The 19,433-nt window shown below is 42.6% G+C and overlaps 1 protein-coding gene across 3 annotated transcripts in view; it reads left to right on the forward strand.

The window, feature by feature from the left end:
* The window catches only part of LOC124553634, a 518,253-nt gene that overhangs the window by 252,917 nt on the left and 245,903 nt on the right, over positions 1-19,433 (forward strand). For all 3 annotated transcript variants that reach the window (XM_047127501.1, XM_047127504.1, XM_047127503.1), the window contains one exon: positions 19,091-19,186. In XM_047127501.1, coding sequence (XP_046983457.1) covers positions 19,091-19,186 — 96 coding nt within the window. The remainder of the gene's footprint in view (positions 1-19,090; positions 19,187-19,433) is intronic.

Raw genomic sequence — 19,433 nt, forward strand, 5'->3', positions numbered from 1 at the left:
GAACCATAAAGACAAGATGACGAGCAATAAACGGCACGACCGCGAGCCGCCCACGGCTCAGTAACTTAAACTAGATTACGCTAAGGACAACACACACACCCATGTCCTATGGAGGACTCGAAGCTCTGACGGGGGTGCCACGCGAACCGTAACGAGGCGCCCAACACCGCTCGGCTACCCCGCGCAGCAAAACAAAATTCGATGAAACCCTTGCAGGCGACATTCGTGTTCTGTGCTCAGTACTGATTGATTTCATTCCTTTCGTTGCGACATTTTAGTATAAGTCCTGACTATATTGAAATTTAAAATGGAATACTTTCCAGTTAAAATTCAAGGTGTGACAAATGTGTTGTCATTGGAAGTATGTTCTGCTATGGGATTAACTGTTTTTCACTTATTTTGTGAGCGGATGTGTGTGCCATTGCTATATCCTTATTTTCATTTCAGTGCACGACAGGCTTCCTTTTCCGTTTGGTGATGCTATGTGACATTGGGAGAATTGTACACTCTTGGAATTGCCACAAAGTACTATTCGACTTCATTACACGGCCAGGGCAGCGAAGCAGTAATGTCGTAGGAAGCTGGTCGGGAAACACTGTCACACGGTATATTTTAGGGGCCCAGTACGCCTTTTCTACTGGCTCAGTGTCAATAATCAGGGGTTTTTACATTGCGTCCCTTGTACTATTGACTCTGCTGAGCTAGTTTAGCTAGCAGATATTACCTGGGCCCTTCAGCCCCAAAGCTGACTGCTGGAATTTTCGCAGTTGAAGCCAGTCAGTGAAGTAGCAGAAATGACGCAAACTTAGGTAAAACAAGATGTATCTGTAGACAGGAGATATCCTGAACCATCAAATCCTCGTCAGTTAGGTACTGGAAGGAAGAGAATTGCTAAAAACCGATGAAGGCTTGAGTGCAGGTGCACAGAAAACGCAAGCATGGAGAGCTGCTTTAAATCAGGTTCCGTAATGCGGAGCACCACAGCAAAGTCGGTTAACGTGATTAACATTTTAATGTCAAAAATTGAGTTTATTTTCCATAACGTAACTAAACCCCACCATCAAACAATGCTACGTACGTGTTTGATCAATGCAGATTGTCGTACTCTATGCTCAACCTCACTATAGGGGTATCTGTTGAGAGGCCAGACAAACGTGTGGTTCCTGAAGAGGGGCAGCAGCCTTTTCAGTAGTTGCAGGGGCAACAGTCTGGATGATTGACTGATCTGGCTTTGTAACATCAGCTGAAACGGCCTTGCTGTGCTGGTACTGCGGACGGCTGAAAGCAAGCGGAAACTACGACCGCAATTTTTCCTGAGGACATGCAGCTTTACTCTTTGGTTAAATGACGATGTTGTCCTGTTGGATAAGATATTCTGCAGGTAAATTAGTCCCCCTTCACATCTTTGGGGTGGGACTATTCAGGAGGATTTCATCATGACGGAAAACAAAACTCGCAATCTCCAGGTCAGAGCAGGGAGTGTTAGATCCCTTAGTTGTGCAAGTAAGCTAGATAATTAAGAAAGGGAAATGTTTAGGCTGAAGTTAGATGAGGTGGCAGGATTTCGGTGGCAGGATGAACAGCACTTCTTGTTGGGTGAGCGCAGTGCCATAAATACAGAATCAGATTGGGGCGATGTGGGAGAGTTAGTGCAGGACTATGTCTAATAATGCATGAGAAAATTTGAATTCGGGTAAACTAGTACGAACAGCATAGCGAACGCATTATCGTAGCCAAGATAGACATCAAGTCAACGCCCACCGCTATAGTACTAGTTTATAAGCCAACTAGCTCCGCAGACGAAGAGATACAATGAATGTATAACGAGATAAAAGAAATTATTTAGACAGTCCGGGGACAGCAAAATTTAGTTGTGATTGGGATCTGGAATTCGGTAGTAGGAAAACGAAGAAAAACAAAAGTAGTAAGAGGATATGGAGTGGGGTAAAGGAATGAAAGATGAGGCCGCCGGGTAGAATTTAACACAGAGAATAATTGGTTTAAGAGTCATGAAAGAAGGTTGTATACGTGGAAGAGATCTGGAGACATCAAAAGGTTCCAGACTGATTATAAAAGGATAAGACTGAGGCTTCAGACCCAGGAATTAAACAGTAGGCCTTTTCCAGCAGTGCATGTGGACTCTGACCACAGTTTATTGAGTTGTAGAATAAAACTGAAGAAATTGCAAAAAGGAATGAAATTACAGTTTATTGAGTTGTAGAATAAAACTGAAGAAATTGCAAAAAGGAATGAAATTAAGGAGTTAGAGCCCGAACAAGTTGAAAGAATCAGAGGTTGTTGAACATTGACCAACGATTTACTGAAACAGGGGTAAGGAATATAGTATGAGACGAATGGTTGGCTTTGAGAAATGAAATAGTGAAGGCAGCAAAGGTTCAAATTGGTTAAACGACAAGGCCTAGTAAATATCTTTGGATATCCAGGAGACTCAGTAATGAAGCAGGCGAAAGGAAATACAAACGTCAGAAAAATGAGATTGGTGGAAAATGCAAAGTCGTTTGGGGGGTCAAGGTAAGGATGTAGAAGCACAAATAACTAGGGGAAAGATGCACACACCAAAACAAGTTTTGCATCACCCCAGTTCCCAGAATTCCTGAAGATAGACGTCGACTGTGGGTAATGTATCACAGACACAGTCCCTTTCCTCTACACATTTCCCTACAACTGCATTCCAATTCCACGACTTTTAGATTTTCATGTCCCTTTACATGCTGAATTTCTCGTTCAATATCCTCATATACTTTCTCCAACTCTTCTTATTCAGCTTGGGGCGTCTGTTTGTATATCAGAACTATCATTGCCAGTGTTGGTTTGCTGCCTTTCTGATCACTGAACAGTTCGCAGTAACTCACCTTCCTATTCATAACGAATCCAAGTCCTGTTATAGATTTTCAGCTGCTGTTGAGATTATCCTGCACTATCTGACTAGAAATCTTTGTCTCTCTTCCATTTCACTTCACTGACCCTTTTTGAACCTTAGCATTTCCCTTTTCAGATTTCCTAATTCCCCTAGCATTTTCGAATTTTGACATTTCCAGTTTCGTAGAACGTTAACCTTTCGTTGGTTATTCATTCTCCCCATTGGCAGTCCCCTACCAGAGATCCGAATGCGGGAGTAGTGCGAAAACCTTTGCCAATGGAGAAATCATCATGACACTTTTTCAATTACAGGCAACATGTCTTGTGGATATACTTTATGTATCATCAATGCAGTGATTTCCATTGCCTGCTGCTCCATTATGCCGCTGGTCGCTGCTGAGTCTTCCGTCTCTAAGGGCTGTTTCACACATCAAGGGCAAGAGAGTGCCTTGAACTTCTGTCCGCTCCTCCGCGCCGTTTCACAAGGCTGTCGGCTGAATGGGAGTGACTTCTCATGCCGGAAGTCTTCAGCGGCCGTTACTGATTACTTTTATTCAACATTTAAGCAGTGGAATGGTTAGAACCGAGAAGCGACGACCCTTTGATAACTAATCAAAGATGCTATCCCTAGACAGCGGCACGAGACACCTATGTCTTACAGAATTCAAGTACAGTCGCCGTTTGAATACTGCAGTATTTACTTTCCCTCATTCCGCCAGAACGTGTTTCCAGTTAAGCTCCAATTACGGCAGATCGCTCTCCTTTCGTTTCGGCTTCAATGTCGTACCATGAGATATACACTGAATCACTCCTAGGAGTCATCGAGTGTGTCTGTTTTTCGTCTGCAGTTTTCGACACTTCTTGACCTATTTCGTCTTGTAAATACACAGAAACGGAAACGAAGTAATGTGTCTAGAATATGTTGAAGTGCAGGGGGGGAGGCAGTTTTATTTCCACATTTCTTGAAAGATACAGAAAATCCATACAAAGAAAGAATGCCACGTACCACCCTTATTCACCTCTTCTGTCGACTGTTTCAGAGTGGTACAGATTCGTTACCAGATCAGACTGACGAATGATATCTAAAATAATTTCAAAAAAGGGTGAGTCGTTCTCGCATTTCTGCGAAATGAATGAGGTAATCTCAGGCCTACACACCATTCACCGATCGATCTGCTATTAGGCAGGAGGAAACTCGGACAGTCCATTTCCATAGTTGTAAATCAGAGCTTAAAAACCATTTTCTTAGAAGCGGAGAGAGATGTAAACTATTCTGTCAGACGTTAGGTAATCGCACATATCCATTCTGTAAAAAAAAATCTCGATTTTTAACCCAATCCATAAGCTAACAGTCATTTATAAAGCACCATTTCAACATTAACCAGTTTAGCTTTAGATGGGTTTCTTACATTCCCGCTGCATGCTTACGAATTTCTCAGAGATGCCCCTATTACACTGTAATATCTCTTTATATTCGATGAATTATTCAGATACAATTCTACCCTTGAATGACGTTTACTAATTTTCTATCTTCATACTCGCAGAATCCATGCGAAAAGTAGTTCATACAATAGCTATGCCATGAGCGCATAAGTATTCTTTGTAGTACTCTCTCTGGTGGTTGTTAAAAAAAAAAGAAAGGGGGCTTCCGAGATGGTCTTCGTGCCGATTAGCCTGTGCTTGGTTTGGAAGAACTGTAATCTGATTATTGAGATTTATTACAGAAGATAACTGATATGAACTGTACGATTAAATGGAAATATATATAGATGGCTCCTTCAAGTAAATGGTGTGTATTTTAAATTTGAGAATTAATGATATTTATCGATATATTGCGTAGTTGTTAATCAGAAGGGACTTCCGAAAGACTGGATACGAACCTGCACTTAATAATCCAAGAGCTCCATTACTTCTTCGGAAGGTTAAACTTCATCAAAGCCAAATATCCGCTTGATATGAGGTTTCCCGACTGATTATACAACGCTCACAAAATTACGAGGCATTTTATTTGTACAGATTAGCAGACTGCCGCAAAGCACGAGCCTGCAGAGAAGAAGAATCATCGCCTGATTTCATTCTAACAAGTAAAATTTCAGAATCATTTTGAGTGACTGAGCTATGACTGTATTTCCTATCATGAATGATTGATTACTCGAACGAATTGAGAGCTACATAATCACGTAGATAGGAAAAAAAATTACAACACTACTGATATATGGCATCATCCTTGCATGCAACATACAGTCATACATTAAGAAACCGAGCACTTGCTACCGCCAATTCCGATTACATCTGCTGCGCATTTATTTTTCTTAAAGTAGTACGCCACATGGCCACAGACAGCAGTCAGGTATTTTTCTCCATCTGCAGTGTGATGTGACATTACATGTTGTCCTTTTATTAATGTGCTATCATACACTACTGGCCATTAAAATTTCTACACCTTGAAGATGACGTGATACAGACAGGAAATTTAACCAACAGGAAGAAGATGCTGTGATATGCAAATGATTAGCTTTTCAGAGCATTCACAAAAGTTGGCACCGGTGGCAACACCTACAACGTGCTTACACGAGGAAAGTTTCCAACCGATTACTCATACACAAACACCAGCTGACTGGCGTTGCCTGGTGAAACGTTGTTGTGATGCCTCGTGTAAGGAGGAGAAATGCGTACCATCGCACCATCGCATTTCCGAGTTTGATAAAGGTCGGATTGTGGCCTATCGCGATTGCGGTTTATCGTATCGCGACATTGCTGCTCGCGTTGGTCGAGATCCAATGACTGTTAGTAGAATATGGAATCGGTGGGTTCAGGAGGGAAATACGGAACGCCGTGCTGGATCCCAACGGCCATCTATCACTAGCAGTGGAGATGACGGGCAACTTGCCCGCACGGCTGTAACGGATCGTGCAACCACGTCTCGATCACTGAGTCAACAGATGAGGACGTTTGCGAGACAACAACCATCTGCACGAACATTTCGACGATGTTTGCAGCAGCATGGACTATCAGCTCGAAGACCGTGGCTGTGGTTACCCTTGACGCTGCATCACAGACAGGAGCGCCTGCGATGCTGTACTCGACGACGAACCTGGGTGAACGAATGACGAAAGGTCATTTTTTCGGATGAATCCGGTTTCTGTTTACAGCATCACGATGGTCGCATCCGCGTTTGGCGACATCGCGGTGAACGCATATTGGAAGCGTGTATTCGTCATCGGCATACTGGCGTATCACCCGGCGTGATGGTATGGGGTGCCATTGGTTACACGTCTCAGTCACCTCTTGTTCGCATTGACGGCGGTTTGAACAGTGGACGTTACATTTCCGATGTGTTACGACCCGTGGCTCTACCCTTCATTCGATCCCTGCGAACATTACATTTCAGCAGGATAATGCACGACCGCATGTTGCAGGTCCTGTACGGGCCATTCTGGAAACAGAAAATGTTCGACTGCTGCCCTGGCTAACACATTCTCCAGATCTCTCACTAAGTGAAAACGTCTGGTGAATGGTAGCCGAGCAACTGACTCGTCAAAATACGCCAATCACTACTCTTGATGAACTGTGGTATCGTGTTGAAGCTGCATGGGCAGCTGTACGTGTACAAGCCATCCAAGCTCTGTCTGACTCAATGCCCAGGCGTATCAAAGCCGTTATTACGGCCAGAGGTGGTTGTTCTGGGTATGATTTCTTAGGATCTATTCACCCAAATTGCGTGAAAATGTAATCACATGTCAGTTCTAGTATATTTGTCCAATGAATACCCGTTTATCATCTGCATTTCTTCTTGGTGTGGCAATTTTAAAGGACAGTAGTGTATTTTGATCTAGTCACAATTTTTTTTTATTGGCGGTCATGGTTTGTAGCGGTAACTTACGTCAAAGCACGTATGACATGTGATACATCTTTGATAATTTTTCTGCCGTTCATGACGGTTTAGAAGCGAAACCGATAGCAGAATAAATAAGATAATTACAGACAGCGTAGTGTTATGCATTCTGTAAAAGGTGACCGATTGATGTGCCGCACTGCACTGCGACATGGGAGCAGAGCCCCATACAGGGCTTGGGATGGTGCTGGACACATGCATGCGCTGGACTGGCAATTGCAAGCATACTGCTAGGAGGGAGCCGGCCGCGGTGGTCTCGCGGTTCTAGGCGCGCAGTCCGGAACCGTGCGACTGCTACGGTCGCAGGTTCGAATCCTGCCTCGGGCATGGATGTGTGTGATGTCCTTAGGTTAGTTAGGTTTAAGTAGTTCTAAGTTCTAGGGGACTAATGACCACAGCAGTTGAGTCCTATAGTGCTCAGAGCCATTTGAACCATTTTTTGCTAGGAGGGATGCGATTTCATGCGTGTGGCCCTCTACAGTACATAGGCGTACATCCGTCAGACCTTTTCCTGTAACCGAAGTATGTATGGAGGGATTTTGCTCATAAATGGGCCATCGCTTATCTCTCCCTGTGCGGCAGGTGGGTAAGATGCATGCGGGAGAGTGGGGTGGGCCACCGCAGCCGCCAGTCAGGATTATGCTAGCTCTGTAACCGCAACGTCTTGTTTATCCACATGCGGGGGTTTGAATGTAGTTTAAGGGGTTTGGGTTGGGTTGTTTGGAGACCAAACTGCGGCTTCATCGGTCTCATCGGACTAGGGAAGGACGAGGAAGGAAGTCGGTTGTGGCCTTTCAAAGGAGCCATCCCGGCATTTGCCTTGAACGATATAGGGAAATCACGAAAACTTGAATCAGGATAGGGGGGGGGGGGGGGGGCAAGCCGCCTTCGACACGTACTGCAGTGGCGACGCTCCACCCAGCACCTCCTTAGCTTGTGTGTGTATGGACCCGAGTGAGAGAGGTCCTCTCACATTTCTTTTTTTCAGTTTTATGGAGAAGTGGCATCACTCTTTCCATGGCCTCTCTGATATCAGGACTAACACTTTAGAGAATGTAGTGTTGTGTGGTAGGAAACACTGTGCGAAGTATGTAAAGTTACAATCTTTTGTACAGTGCAAAGAGCTCCTATGCTTACCCTAGTGACAGTGGCACAAGTGCGGAGCATATTAGAGAGAGATATATGGATAACTTTCTCTGGAGAAATGTTCCAGCCGTTATACACTGAAGCGACAAAGAAACTGGTGTAGGCATGCGTACTCAAAGATATGTAAACAGGCACAATATGGCGCTGCGGTCGACAACACCTATACAAGACAACAAATTTCTGGCGTAGTTGTTAGATCTGCTACTGCAGCTGCAATGGCAGTTTATCAACATTTAAATGAGTTTGAACGTGGTCTTATAGTCGGCGCAGGAGCGATGGGACACAGCATCTTCGAGGTAGCGATGAAATAGGTATTTTACCGTACGACAATTTCACGAGTGTACCGTGAATATCTGGAATCCCGTCAAACCTCAAATCTCCGACATCGCTCCGGTCGAAAAATGATCCTGCAAGAATGGGTCCAACGGCGGCAGAAGAAATCTTTCAACGTGACGGAAGTGCAACCGCCAGCCGGAGTGGCCGTGCGGTTCTGGGCGCTACAGTCTGGAGCCGAGCGACCGCTCCGGTCGCAGGTTCGAATCCTGCTTCGGGCATGGATGTGTGTGATGTCCTTAGGTTAGTTAGGTTTAATTAGTTCTAGGCGACTGATAACCTCAGAAGTTAAGTCGCATAGTGCTCAGAGCCGTTTGGAAGTTCAACTCTTCCGTAAACTGCATCAGATTTCAATGATGGGCCATCAACCAGTGACAATGTGCATACCATTCGACGAAACATCACCGATGTGGGCTATCAGAGTCGAAGGCCCACTCGTGTATACTCGTTGCTGTCTTTCCACCTATTGGTTGATATCGTCGCTATTAGCCATCGAATCTGGTGCCTCCACGCATGCGCAATTCCTGCCTAAGACTGGCATAAATAGAGAGCTCTGGTCCTGCTTTAACAGTGTGTTCGACGCACCTGAAGATGTCGGCCAGTTGCACTGATGAAATATTGTGGAGTTTTCACTATGACATACGACGTCCGAGAACCATATATACGTACCTACATTCTGTATTTTAATTTGAAAAACCTACCTCTTACCAACTGTTCGTCTAAAATTGTGAGCCATATATTTGTGACTATTACAGCGCCATCTATCACAAACCGAAAAAAGTGGTCCAACTAAAACATTCATATATCTTTACGTACTACACGAATATGTAATAAAAATGGGGTTTCCTATTTGAAAAAACGAAGTTGATATCCGTGTGGCCTATGGCAGTGCCATCTAGCGGGCCAACCATAGCGCCATCTGGTTTCCCCTTTCAAGCTAAACGAGTTGCGTTCTTTGTAGTTTTTTCGTTTGACGCTTATTTCATGAGATATTTTGCCCAGTCACGATCAGTGGACCACCTAGTAACTTAAAAATTTGAGGGACAATAGTTGCATGGGACAATGGGGGCCACAATATGACGTTGCTTTTTTGTTCCTAGGTGTGGTCGCGTCAGAGATATGCAGGTCGACTTTGTTTTTTTAAATAGGATGCTATAGTTTGATACTTACTTTCTGACAGTGGCTATCGAGACGAATCCAATGATGTGTAACAGTAAGGTCTTTGATGGTCAACGAAGGTCACAAAGGTGGCATGAACGTCTATTTACAGAAGGTGTTCGAAGTGATGACCACTGGTATCAACGCAATGCTGCAATCTTCGTATCATCGATTGAGTGGCATTCCTTATCACTTCGGCACTTATCGAAGCACATGCTCTGAGAATTCTTTCTCGTACGGCGTATCCATCTAACGTCCATTGACCTGTAAACATCATTCGACGGTTTCGCAATACAACACTAATAGCAAGATTAGTATCGTTGAATCAAGCGAATGTGAATTATGTATTCCTTCGAAGAACAAGTCGATATGCTTCTCATTTACAGCGAATGCCAAGCGAAATTCAGAGAGAGCTAGAGACTTATACGATGAGAAATATTCTCAACATACTCACCTACATGTCATACACTTAAATGTGTATGTGAAAAATTCAGAACAACTGGATCTTTAAAGCATCGGAAACAAATCCCACAAAGGAAATTTACTAACGAGGAAACGGAAATTGGTACTCTTGCCACTGTAATTCGAGATCCTTGTGTTAGATCACGTCAAATCGCAGGGAGCTTGAGCCAGAGTAGTGTTGTTCGTGTTCTGCATCGCCATAAATGTCATCCTTACCGTATCAGTCTCCACCAAGAATTAACTCGTACGGATTGTATGCGCCGCATTGAATTCTGGCGATGGGCTCTACTTCATATTCAGAGGGATGACACATTTATTAATTTGATTTTATTTTCTGACGAGGTTACATTCACGAACCGAGGGAATGTTAATTTGCATAACATTCATTATTAAGAAACTGAATATCCTCGTTGGCTGCTGCAGGTTGGTCACCAAAAACCGTGGTCGGTGAATGCATGGTACGGAATTCTGGAGGACAGAATTATAGACCCCTATTTCATCGAAGGAAATGTTAATGGTAGAAAGTACACCACTTTCCTGCAAGAAATATTAGGTCTGTTATTGAAAGAACTACCTTAAGGAACAAGGAAGAGAATTTGGTATCAACACGATGGGTGTCGGGCACATTTTTCGCTGATAGCTAAAAATGAGCTGCAGGGACAATTACCAAGTCGTAGCACTGGACGCGGAGGAGATGTGTCGTGGCCGGCTCGTTCGCCAGACCTGACGCCTCTGGATTGTTTCTTGCAGGGATTCGTAAAAGACATTGTTTATAAAGACATTCCAACTATACCTGAAGATATGCGAGAGAGAATTATCAGAGCATATTTTTCCATAAGCCCCAATGTCGTAAGGAATACCACTCAGTCCATGACAAGAAGATTGCAGCACTGCATTGATACCAATCACCATCACTTCGAACACCTTCTGTAAATGGACGTTCACACCACGTTTGTGACCTTCGTTGACCTTGAAAGATGTTACTGTTACATATCATTGGATTCGTCTCGATAGCCTCTATGCTCTTCCAGAAAATAAGTACCAAACTACAGCACCTTATTTAAAAAACAAAATTGACCTTCATATTTCTGAAGCGACCCCATCTAGCAAGAAAAAACCAACGTCATATAATGGCCCCCGTTTCCCTATGCAGCATTTGTCCCACAATTTTTTCAGCTCCTATTATACTTTCGGAGTTATACTTCGTGGCAATAGTTAGTGACTCACCCTCTATGTTTTGACCATCCAGTCTTCTACTTTTCTGCATAAATTGGCTTTCCACATGAGCTAACATTCATACAAGTCCTTCTCTTCACTCTAGAGATCTCTTTAATATTCCAGTAGGTGGCACCTATATTTTTCACAATCGCACATGCTTGTACAGGCTCGCATTTCTTGTCTAACCACGTCTGCTTTAAAATTTTGCGCTTCTTATTAGTTTCACTTCATTTACGCCTGCATAGTGCATTTTCTGCACGTTATATTGTCTCCTTTCGTCATTTACGTTCAATAACTCGCGCGTTTTTCAAAAATTTCCTCTTGCCCTTCAGTATTTATCTCGCAAAACTACCAGTTCGTCAATCGATGCATTTGTATCTCATGTTTTAGTCAATCGTTTCTTAATGCTCCCTTTGAAGATCTGAAACAACCGTGGACCATTCTGTTAGTCCAAATCCCATGTCCTTAATTTCGGAAATTTCTGCGATTTCCCGAGTTTCTGTCAGCAGTTCAAAACCAATAAATTGTGGCCAGAGTTCATACTTGCCCCTACGGATGTTTTTCGGCTTAAAGTTCGTTTCGAATTATCTGTCTGAAACATTCGTGTATCCAGATCTCTTCCATGTATACGCTTTCCTTTGTGATTCTTAAAACCAAATATTAGAAGTAATTAAATTATGTTCCGTGCAAAATCCTACCAGCTATCTACCTATTTCACTGCAGTCCCGCAATCAGTGTTCTCCTATTTGTCCTTCTCGTCCTTTTGCTGCTGTCGAATTCAAATTCACTATCACAATTTTTATTTTCGTCTCCCTTAACTATCTGCATTGCACTTATGTCTCATACCAGAATCACTCACAGCATATTCGTAAACAGCTATGATTATATTACTTCAGCGCTAAACTTGGTCATTTTCAAAGCGTTTTCTATTCCTTGCTGAAGTTCATCTTCTGTGCCAGGGCTGGACACAGTCAGTGAAATCATTGGGCTAGCAGGACAGACCGGATGAGGTCATACTTGTGGAAAGGGATAGAAATAAGTTACTGTGAGTTGCACTTAACATATAAACTTTATTTCTTAAAACATTCACACCGGCAAGAATCAAAAACTCTCAAGGTTTTAACGAAAGACCTCCTTTGATTTAATTTAGATCGGCTGAAGGCCACATCGAAAATCCAAGACACAAGGCCTAAGCAAGGAATTGAGGTACAGGAGTTCTTCTGGAGGTTTCACTTATTTAGAAAAAAAAATTATCCTCAATATTAATAGGCTCAAAATCATAGCTTAATTTTTTCCCGTAGAACTCGGTTGAAGGCCTCACATTAATCAAGAACAGTGTTACAGCTTAAGGTGAAGACAAAGATTTTCTATGTTTACTCTAAATAGGCTGAAAACTTGGCTGAAGGCCGCATATCAACAAAATAGTTCAACGGGTTCTAGTAAGAAGAGCTTGCAATTTGAAAAGGCTGAAGGCGTTCTCTTAAAATATTTCGTGTAAAACTCGGCTGAAGCCCTCATTCTAAAGAATAACAACCTTATGACTTAAGGGCAAGACAAGGATCTTGAATTTTTAATTTAAGAGAGATTATTACTCGGCTGAAGGCCACACACCATGCAGCAAACAATTTTACGGCTTAAGGCCTAAAGGGAAGAGCTTCTAAATTTCAACTAAAATAGGCTAAAGGCTTTATCCTAAAATGCTTCACATAAAACTCGGCTGAAGGCAACATACGAAACCCAAACAATCTCATGGCTTAAAGCCAAGACAAAGATATTTCCAGTTTTTAATTTAACCAGGAAAACTCGCTGGAGGCCACATACAAACTAGAAATTATTTCTTACGGCTCAAATCATAGACAAAAGTTTTCACCTTTTGATTGAAAAATGCTGAAAACTCGACTAAAGGCCACATACCAACTTGAAACAAATTTACGGCTTAATTTTCAATTTTAATTTACAATGGCTGAAACTCGGCTGAAGGCCACACAGAGTACTTAAGACTAAAAAGGAAATCATTATGTAACACATAAGGAGCGGCGCTCAGAAAGTTCCAAGGGTCGGCGTGTGATGGCGACACTATCGCACGTTTAGGTTGAGACAGGCAGCCAGACCGACAACCTCTTAATTGGAAGGCAACCCAACCGAAAGCCAGCGAACCAATCAACAAGATCAGTTCTGATCCATCCCACCAGCAAAACGACAACACGATGTCAATAGCACAACGTTCTGGATACTGGTGACCAATCCAGCCAAGTCAGAATAAACGCCCAAAACTACCAACACACCTCAGCTGTCTAACTACACGCTGTGCTGGACAGCATCAACCCGACGAGGAAAATTCACTGCCACAAACTATGTCAACGACCAGGGCAGGTCCACGTAACGTCAACGGCCACTAGGCAGAAGATACCACTGGTGCTCTTCATTAATGAAGGAATGAATTAAATTAAGTTAAACACGACACAGGAAGATGGCTGCAGTTCTATCTGACTTCAATGTACAGACGTTGTTGCTCGTAGGTTCAATGGTTCAAATGGCTCTGAGCACTATGAGACTCAACTGCTGTGGTCATCAGTCCCCTAGAACTTAGAACTACTTAAACCGAACTAACCTAAGGACATCACACACACCTATGCCCGAGGCAGGATTCGAACCTGCGACCGTAGCAGCGCGGCTCCGGACTGGAGCGCCTAGAACCGCACGGCCAACGCGGCCGGCTTTGCTCGTAGGAATCTCCCAGAATGTGACAACCAGGATCACACGAAGAGATATGATAGCAGGATTGCTTGATAGTAGGTTAAGTGAGCGCTCAGCTTTAGTGTAGTGTTGGCAGAAGAGCCAACACCGTGTTGCTAGAGGAGGCCGAAATGCATGCGTCTAAACTCACGTAGGATGGCGTGAGGAACAGTTAAAGGAGTTGAGACTAGTAAAATATGTAAGTAGCTTCTGGAGTACTTAACTTTAATCCATAATTGGTGAACATCGCTCTTGAAGGTACATGTATTACAATCAATAGTCACTGGTAATGGCGCCTTGCTAGGTCGTAGCAAATGACGTAGCTGAAGGCTATGCTAACTATCGTCTCGGCAAATGAGAGCGTAATTTGTCAGTGAACCATCGCTAGCATAGTCGGCTGTATAACTCGGGCGAGTGCTAGGAAGTCTCTCTAGACCTGCGTGTGGCGGCGATCGGTCTGCAATCACTGACAGTGGCGACACGCGGGTCCGACGTATACTAACGGACCGCGGCCGATTTAAAGGCTACCACCTAGCAAGTGTGGTGTCTGGCGGTGACACCACATTTAGTGCCCAGGATTTGTGGGCGACGAATTTCGTAACCCTCTCAAGAAGCGATGCACAACTCCAACCGCGCGTGCACGCAGCCAGCGGCTCCGGCCTGACTATCCGCCACAGAGACTTCCTCGGTGCTCTGCCCCAACTGACCGACTGCTACACTCATAAAATATTTCGGCCACACCAAAGATAGTACAGCTGTACTAGTACCGACTCACGCTGCTGCTGCCACTCACAGAGAGAAGACAGCAACGTCATGGCGGTAACCGAGGAAGAAATAAGACACTACTGGACTGCAAAGAATGATAAAAGAAAAAAGAAAACAAAGTATGAGGCGAGCCAGCCGCGGTGCAGTTAACAACGAGGCATGTGATGAGCAGTCTTCTCTACTGTCACACTGAATATGAGATCATCAGTGTAGGACCACGTTGTCTAATCAACCTTTCACTTGCAAACTTCAGATCTCAGTCTATTGAGGCACTTTCTGTAGGAGATTGGTCCTGGTGAACACACTTGACCTGCACATCGTGCAGCGCCCGCTGAAGGTAAGGAATCTATCACGTGGTACTCTCTGATACTTCGGGATCTCACAGCACTATTTGAGCCTAGTGTATGAACCAAATTAAAGTTGCCATCGCCATCATTGTCACGTATGCAATTCGGCTATGGCGAGTGCATCTTCTAACACGATCGAGCACCTGTTCATAATGCATGGCCTGTAGCGGAGTGGTTACACGAGAATAACATCCCTGCAATGGACTGACCTGCACAGAGTCCTGACCTTAATGCTATAGAACACATTTGGGATGTTTTGGAACGCCTAATTCGTGCCAGGAATCACCGACCGACGTCCATACAGCTGCTCAGTGCAGCATTCCGTGAAGAATGGGCTGCCATTCCCCAAGAAACGTTGCAACACCTGATTGAACATATTCCTGCGAGAGTGGAAGCGGTCATCAAGGCTAGGGGTGGGCTAACACAAAATTGAATTCCACCATTACCAATGGACGGCGCCACGAACTTGTAAGTCATTTTCAGCCAGGTGTCTGGATACTTTGAAATGTCCCCTTAGAGAAATTGATATTTTAGTGTGCTGAGCGAAACTGAACGTACTCAGACATTACTCTCTTTACTTATTCTGATCAACACTAAACTGACACACAATATTTATTTTATTTTATTTCATTTATTTATTTATGTTTTTTAGCGCAACGCAGTCTGCTTTTCAATAATCCCAGCAAAAGAATGGCCCTGACAAACAATAACCCATACCTTTAATGAATCAATTACCTCACAAAACTCTTGCTTACTCAAACTAGTGCAATACAGCGAGCGCCAATACTGCCAGCTAAATAAAAAATTCTAACTACTGAAGTCACTAACTACTGATAGGCATAGTTAGCAAATGAAAGATTTTGATGGACAACAAACAATGTGTTTACCTTAATAGTGCTCAAAAAGGCATTATTACTCCGCCATCTCTCTCCTCACATCCACCACTGCTGGCGGCTCACCTCCAACTGCGCAACGCTACGCACTGTTCGCATCTAACTGCCCAATACTACAATAGCAAATTCCAACAGTGCCAACCAGCCACAGACAGCACATAGCACAGTCAGTGATTTTCATACAGAGCGCTACGTGGCGTTACCAACGAAAAAACCTAAACGGCCTACTTACATAACACCCATGCTCCGCACAAATAATTTTACAAATTGTTTTAGGCAGTGGCCAGGACTGACTTGAATAATTTTTTTCACAATTACAACAACAAAGATATCAAATGTATACGAAACGTCCCCTTAGAAAAATTTATGAATAACTGTGCTAGGGTACCCCTTACGTTATTTGATTTTCAAACAGCTGAGCACAACTGAACGTACTCAGATATTTCGCTCTTTACTTATCCTAATCAACACTAAACTGACAAATATTTTTAGCGCAACGCAATCTGACTTTCAATAATCCCTACAAAAGAATGGCTCTGACTAACAATAACCTATACCTTTCATGAATCACTTACCTCACAAAAATCTTCGTTACTCGAACTATTGCAATACAGCGAGCGCCAATACTGCCAGCTAAGTGAAAAATTCTAACTACTGAAGTCACTAACTACTGATAGGCATAGTTAGCAAATGAAAGATGTTGATAGAGAACAATGTATTTACCTTAATAGTGTTCAAAAGTCATGATATATATATCAGTTCATGACATCCAGTCTTACAAAATCACTCTCTCTGATGGACACACGTCCAGATCATCCGCTCTCAAAACTCCGCCATCTCTCTCCCCACATCCACCACTGCTGGCGGCTCACCTCTAACTGCGCAACGCTACGCGCTGTTCACATGAACTTTCTTATTGTTCCATTATTGTCGACGGAAAATATATTGGGAATAGACTTTTTGAATGAATACAAAGCAATCTTAAACATTCACGATGCTGAAATAAGTTTAGAGAAACAAAGTAAGTCAATAGCTTTGAAATTTGAAGATTGGCTCTCAAACCATGACGAGGAAATTAATCGGCTTTACCTTCTGTTAGACAACAGTTCGGAATTTTCGACGGAACTTGACACTAACAATCACTCTGCAAGTATTCACAGGGATGATATCGACGGCGTGTTTGATACTAATGAGTTAATTCAGAATAAAATTCAAACAATTGAGAATTGTAATGACACTGATAGGCAGGACCTTTTTGGGATTTTACAAGCACATTCCGCAGTTTTTACTCACATAACAGGAAGAATCAGGGGATTTCAATACCAATTTCGTGTTCGTGAGCATACTAAATTTTGTGTTACACCATACGTAATTCAGGCACATTATAGGGACTGTGTTAGAACAGAAATACAATCTATGCTTGACGAGGGAATTATTGAGCCTGCAGTAAGCTCATACAACGATCAATTACATGTTTGTTGAGAAGAAAAATGGATCGATCAGGCTTGTCTTAGATTCGAGACAAATCGATACTATCATCATTCCTGAAACAGACAGGCCGCAAACTTTGGAAGAACTTCTTCAAAATTTTAATGGTGTAAAGGTATTGTCTTCCATTGATCTCAGATCCAGCTATTATCAGATCGAACTTCATCCAGAATGTAGAAAATACACAGCTTTTCTTTGTTTAGGCGTTTGTTATCAATTTCGGAAACTTCCTTTTTGTTTGAACATTTCTTTGGCAGCTTTCATTCGTGGGCTAAATTCCATATTACCTGAGTTCTTAAAACGTTACATTACCTTATATGTGGACGATATTCTGATAGCAGAAGCCTCATGGGAACAACATAATCGCATCCTCAACAGCGTGTTACATATTTTTGCAGAATCTGGAATTACAGTTTATTTGGAAAAGTCTGAATTCGGTGGAACAAAGGTAAAGTTTTTGGTACATATTATTTCTTCTGAAGGGATTCAGCTGGCCCTGGAAAGTTAGAAGCAATCAGAGCCATTCCAGTTCCATCCACAAAAAAAACAAGTCCGCAGTTTTCTAGTTATCGTAAATTTTTACCGTCGTTTACTGAACATGCAAATTCTAGTTACACCAAAACTTTGTTCTCTCACTGGAAAAAATACTATTTGGAAATGGGACGAATAGGCACAATTGGAATTCAGTTCTTTGAAAGAATCTCTACTTAACGTCCCAATATTAGCTCATCCAGATTTGTCACAAGCATGGATACTTCTAAAGTCGGTGCCCATTTATTTCAAAAAGCCATAGAAAATTACGCTACTGTTCAGAAAACCATTGCTTTTGCTAGACGAGTGCTAACAAAATCTGAAAAAAATTATTCCATTACTGAATCAGAAGCTTTAGCTATCGTTTGGGCATTGAACAAATTCCGTTTCTTTCTTTCTGGTAAGCACGTAAAAGTATACAGTGATCACCGTGCACTACAATTTATTATGTCTTCAAAATTAAATCACGACAGGCTAAAACGTTGGGCATTGTTTCTGCAAGAATTCCGCTTCACAATAGTCTACATTTCCAGCAAGGAGAACATTGCTGCGGACGCACTGTCACGCGCACCGGCTGGGCTTGACAAAAGTAACACAGAAGGCAACCTCGAGGAAAATTTCAGTATTCTTTACATTCAGAAAGTCGCCTTTGAAAACTTCATCACCATATCTTTAAAGGACATTGTTCATGAACAAGATAATAATCCGATTTTGACAGACATTAAAAGTAAATGGCATGAAAAGACACACAGATTCAGCATTATTATCTGGTTAGAAACAACATACTCTTTAAACGCTGCACTATTGATGACAAGCTATGGGTACTTAGCATTCCTGACGATTTTGTTAATAAGCTCATTTGGTACATTCATTTCAGCTACGCACATTTTGCTCCACGAAAATGTTATATTCTTCGGACGACTTGTTATTTTAACAATATGGAAAAGAGAATTCGAAGAGTCTTGTCTATTTGTAAACTTTGTCAAAAGGCTAAACCATCTACTATCTCACGTCGTGCTCCGTTGTTTCCTATAACCTACACAGCCTACTTACAAGTTTTGATCATATAGTGTAAGTCTTCCTGAGTGGGACATGTTGCCAAACTGATTGAAACCCTTTCTCGCTCCACGAGGTTTCTGTACGATATTTGCCAAGTAACACCTTAAATTTTTTGGAACCACTATCTTCGAAATCAGTTAAAAGTACCAAATGTAAGTAGTTTTGTAATCTTTCCACAGGGCCAGTGGAAAGCTGCCGCAACGGTGGTGTGTGGAGCGTTGCAACCGGGTCATGCACCTGCCCACAAGGATTTACTGGCGTCTACTGTGAGGAAGGTAGGTATTTTTTAAAATTATTCTTAGTGTATCATTTCACTGATAATCCGAGTGTGTGTTTGTGACTGTGTGTGTGTACGTATCTTATAATTACATTATTCTGTGAGTAAATGGTACGATTTTAGAGTTTTTATCAAGTGCTGACTGACTTTGTGAAGCCCATAATTAAGTACAGTATGCTTGCTGCGTGTTGGCTACTTACTTTCAGCTGTTATACTTTAATTTTCAGTTAGACATTCTGGCGACC

The sequence above is a fragment of the Schistocerca americana genome, chromosome 11 (assembly GCF_021461395.2).
Source record: "Schistocerca americana isolate TAMUIC-IGC-003095 chromosome 11, iqSchAmer2.1, whole genome shotgun sequence".
In the NCBI taxonomy this organism is placed as follows: domain Eukaryota; kingdom Metazoa; phylum Arthropoda; class Insecta; order Orthoptera; family Acrididae; genus Schistocerca; species Schistocerca americana.